General features: G+C 32.3%; 1 protein-coding gene across 1 annotated transcript in view; it reads left to right on the top strand.

Annotated features, from left to right (window-relative positions):
• MUC19 (mucin 19, oligomeric) overlaps nucleotides 1-4,090 on the top strand; it is a gene marked incomplete at its 3' end in the record, with an annotated part of 133,578 nt that overhangs the window by 69,526 nt on the left and 59,962 nt on the right. The window contains exons 46-47 of the mRNA XM_008567143.1: nucleotides 2,811-2,870; nucleotides 3,085-3,183. Of these exons, the coding sequence (XP_008565365.1) occupies nucleotides 2,811-2,870; nucleotides 3,085-3,183 (159 nt within the window). The remainder of the gene's footprint in view (nucleotides 1-2,810; nucleotides 2,871-3,084; nucleotides 3,184-4,090) is intronic.

The following is a 4,090-nucleotide window of genomic DNA, read 5'->3' as shown; positions in this document are numbered from 1 at the left end:
CCGTTGCCGGTCCCAGTCCGGTACGGGTGCGACACTGAGGGTTGCAATCTGTTGCCGGTCATGAAAAAAGAAAAAAAAGGAAAAAAGAAAAAAAAAAGTTCTTAATCATATGAAAAGATGGCCAACTTCACACAGGAAAAATGCAAATTAAAACTACACTGGGATATCATTTTTCACTTGCTAGAATGGCAGAAATCCAAAACTTTGACAGCAGCTCTGTTGATGGGTCTGCAAAGAAACAGTTGGTGCTCTGTACATTGCTGGTAAGAACACAAAATGTTGCAACCTCATGGAGGGCAGCTTGGCAAAGTCTAACAGAGTTACAGATTCATTTATCCTTTGGCTCAGAAATCCCACTTCTCAAGTTCTACCCTGAAGTTTTACAACCAAAGCACAAAACAACGTATGTACAAGCTGTTCACACTGGCATTGTTTTTAATAGAAGAAAATTAGGAACAACTCATACTTCCAATCAAATAAGACATGTCAAATAAAATATGATATAAACTAACACTAGGCCATCCTAATAAAAGAGTAATGAAGATCTCTACCTAATGATCTAAAGGTATTTCCAAGATTTTTTTAGTAAGGGAGAAAAGAAGGCAGTAGAGTTGTGCATATAATTTATAAATTAATAAGAAAAAGAGGAGGGGTGTGTGTGTGTACACCTGTGTATACTGTGTATGTTATATAAGGGTACATACAGATTTATAGAACATATGCATTGTACATAGGTATACACACATGAATGCAAGAACACAGAACATAAATTAGAAACTTATGAAAGTAGTTACTTTCAGGGGACAAAACAGAACAGGAGGACTTTGAGTTCCCTGAGTATTTTTTTAAATATACATTTGCCTTTTGAACAACAAAAATGGTACGTATATTTTTAAAAAACACAATTAAATCAAAATTTAAAAGCAAACATTGAAATTGAAAACCAACTGAAACAAGTGAACCTGGTTAAATATCAGATTATAATCACATGGAGAAAATAATAATTTCACACGAGTTTAAAACACAGTAATCAGACTGTACATGCTTAGTGTCATATATTTTAAGGATTGCAACAGAATTGCAAGCAAAGCTTGAACTTTATTCAGTAATATTATTCTTAGCAGTTATAATAGTGTTCCTACGTTGAAGTGATTTTTTCTATATTATAGGAAAAAGCAGTAAGTAATTATATAAATGTTACTAGAAACAAAGATTTTAAATGCAAAAGTGATGCAAGAATCAAATAATTAAATAAATTCCTATAATGTTTCATTTGAGTTGGAAATAAAATATGAATTCATGATGTATATATTTATATATCACGTATGTTTGTGTATATAAAACATATATTTATATTTTATATATTCAATTTATATATATATAAATTTATTTATATTTATATATACAGACAGTCCAGAACTTGTGTTAGGTCTGACAATTTTTCAACTTTAAAATGGTGCAAAAGTGATATGCATTCAGTAGAAACCACACTTTGAATACCAGTACCACCATTCTGTTTTTCACTTTCAGTACAGTATTCAATAAATTACATGAGATACTCAACGCTTTATTATATAATAGGCTTTGCACTAAATAATTTTGCCCTACTATAGCCTAATGTAAGTATTCTAAGCACATTAACGGTAGGCTAGCCTAAGTTATGATGTTCAGTAGGTTAGATATATTAAGTGCATTTTTGACTTATGATATTTTCAACTTATGATGGATTTATAGGGATGTAATCCCATCATAATTAGGATAGCATCTGTATATATTTTCTAATATACACATACATATATATAGTTAAGTGCTGTTTAATGATGTTTCAGTCAATGATGGACTGCATACAGGATGGTGGTCCCATAAGATTATAATGACTATACCATATAGCTTAGGTGTTAGTAGGCTATACCATCTAGGTTGGTGTGGGTATACTATGTTGTTAGCATAATGACAAAATCACATAACAATGCATTTCTCAGAACGTATCCCAGTCATTAAGCAACCCATGACTGTATTTATCTTCTAGTTCTGGCCACTGAAATGACCTAAAAGAAATGGCACCGTAATAGCAGTGAGCACCCTATCACCCAGTTTGAGCTGCTAAATTTTTGTGTTCACTGTTGCTTGGAGAGATGACTAATGGCCTGATGCCAAAGTATTACCTAACAGGTTACTTGCTAATTGCAAAGTGGCAAAATGCTTTACAGTGGAGAGATCTGGCTGTCACCCCCTAAACCTAGTAATAAAACATGGCAGCACTGCTTGTGGGTATTCGATGTTGTGTGTTTCCCCTTGTGATACATAACCTAGAAATTATTCCTACACCAAATGATAAATCTGAATCTATTCAGCCTCTTATATTCCTTTCTAGATATTGTAAATTTAGCTGATTTTTTCCCTATGATGTCAATTAACTTATTCTTTGACCCTCTGGATGCCCTGCAAAGTTGAAATGCATCTAAGAGTTTAATTATAGTACAAGCCCAATCTCTTCAATGTTTTAAAATAGAATTAGAATTTCTGCTAGAGGAGGTAGGAATTTGCATTTTTCATATGCTCACCAGATGATTCTTACACACGTTAACGTTTAAGATTAGTACCGTACAATATTCTTGAGCAGAGAATATATTCTTGATGAAGAAAGTTGACCTGGTAGTTGGGTGAAGCAGGGAAACAATTGCTTTATTTCAGGTAGGAAGAAGAAAGATAAGAATTAAGCCGATAGAAGTTGTCATAGAAACATCATAAATCAGGTTTAGTTCAATTAAGCATTATCATATGACTTTTTTTTTTCTTTTTTAAAACAGTAATAACTGGAATTGCCAGTGAATCAACTACATTGATAGGAAAAACCACTGGAGTACAAGGTAGTGAGTTTGAATTGGGATTCAGTACCTAGTAAATGGCTAAATAATCACAAAGGCTGATTTATTCAAATCAATTGTACTGATCAGAAACAAAGCTACTGAAATAGATGAAAAGATAAACGATTGGAATTTTTAAAAATATTTAATATTTGCCTTGATTTCCCAGAAATTTCAGAAATTAATGTAATCCTACCTATTTTTGTATGTTGACCAGGTCTGACAGGAGGTTTTGTGGGAGCTTCCACTGGGACAGGCAGTGGAAGCACAGCTGGAGCATCAGGCACTGGGGCCACCCACCCAGGAAATCCAGCAGGTAAGATAAAGCCTGTCTTGGCATTAGAACAATGGTCAGACACAAATGTCCCAGATAATTATTATAAGTCTAAGTAAGTTTTTTTTTTTTTAAAGGAGATAATTAAAAGAGAAATGATTGAGGAAAATTCTAGCAATGATAAAATAAGATTAATAATGAACTTTGCCAAAGAGCATTTGCAGCACAGCAACCTATAAATTTATAGGCAGAACCTTGTTATTTTTCAAATTGGATATTACTTGAATATCAGATGCAGCAACCACTTCAGCTTCAGGTGAAGTTGCATCTGAAGCACCATTCATATCTAAAATTATGTTGAAAGGAAATGTGAGCTGCTGGATTAAAATTTGATTTAGCAAGAGTTTGTGAAGAATTTGGTAGCTGTAAATGCAAACAATTATATTTGGCAAAACAGTTATTTACTGTGAACTTAGTATTGTGATCCTGTAAAAAAAGTAATAGTGACATCTAACATTTCATCTCATGTGTGGTCCCTAAATGTTGTTTTTGATTTAAGGACTTCTTAGGATATATATGCTCGTCCTGTTAGTTACAATTTCTTTGTCAAAGTTCTGCATTTCTCCACACAAAATCATGTAAAGCACAAGCTAAAATAACTGAATATAGGTTAAAAGTGCTCAATAGCTACAAAATAATGTTAGTTATTTTTGCATTTCATTGACTGATTATGTGATTTTGCTATAATAAAAATATTTGAGTTCAATACATTCTTTTTTTTTTTTTTGAATAATAGGCTGCTGGATATTAAAAGCTTATCAGGCCTCAACAAGGATATTAAAATTTCATAGTAGAATTCTTCTTTTGCAATCTTTTGCATAAAAACACTATCTTTACTATTATAAAATGTTTGTTATTTATAATATTAACATATTTTTTCATAAGATTT

Source organism: Galeopterus variegatus, unplaced genomic scaffold, assembly GCF_000696425.1.
Source record: "Galeopterus variegatus unplaced genomic scaffold, G_variegatus-3.0.2 Scaffold297, whole genome shotgun sequence".
NCBI classification, from domain to species: Eukaryota; Metazoa; Chordata; class Mammalia; order Dermoptera; family Cynocephalidae; genus Galeopterus; species Galeopterus variegatus.
This window is presented reverse-complemented; position numbering and strand designations above follow the sequence as displayed.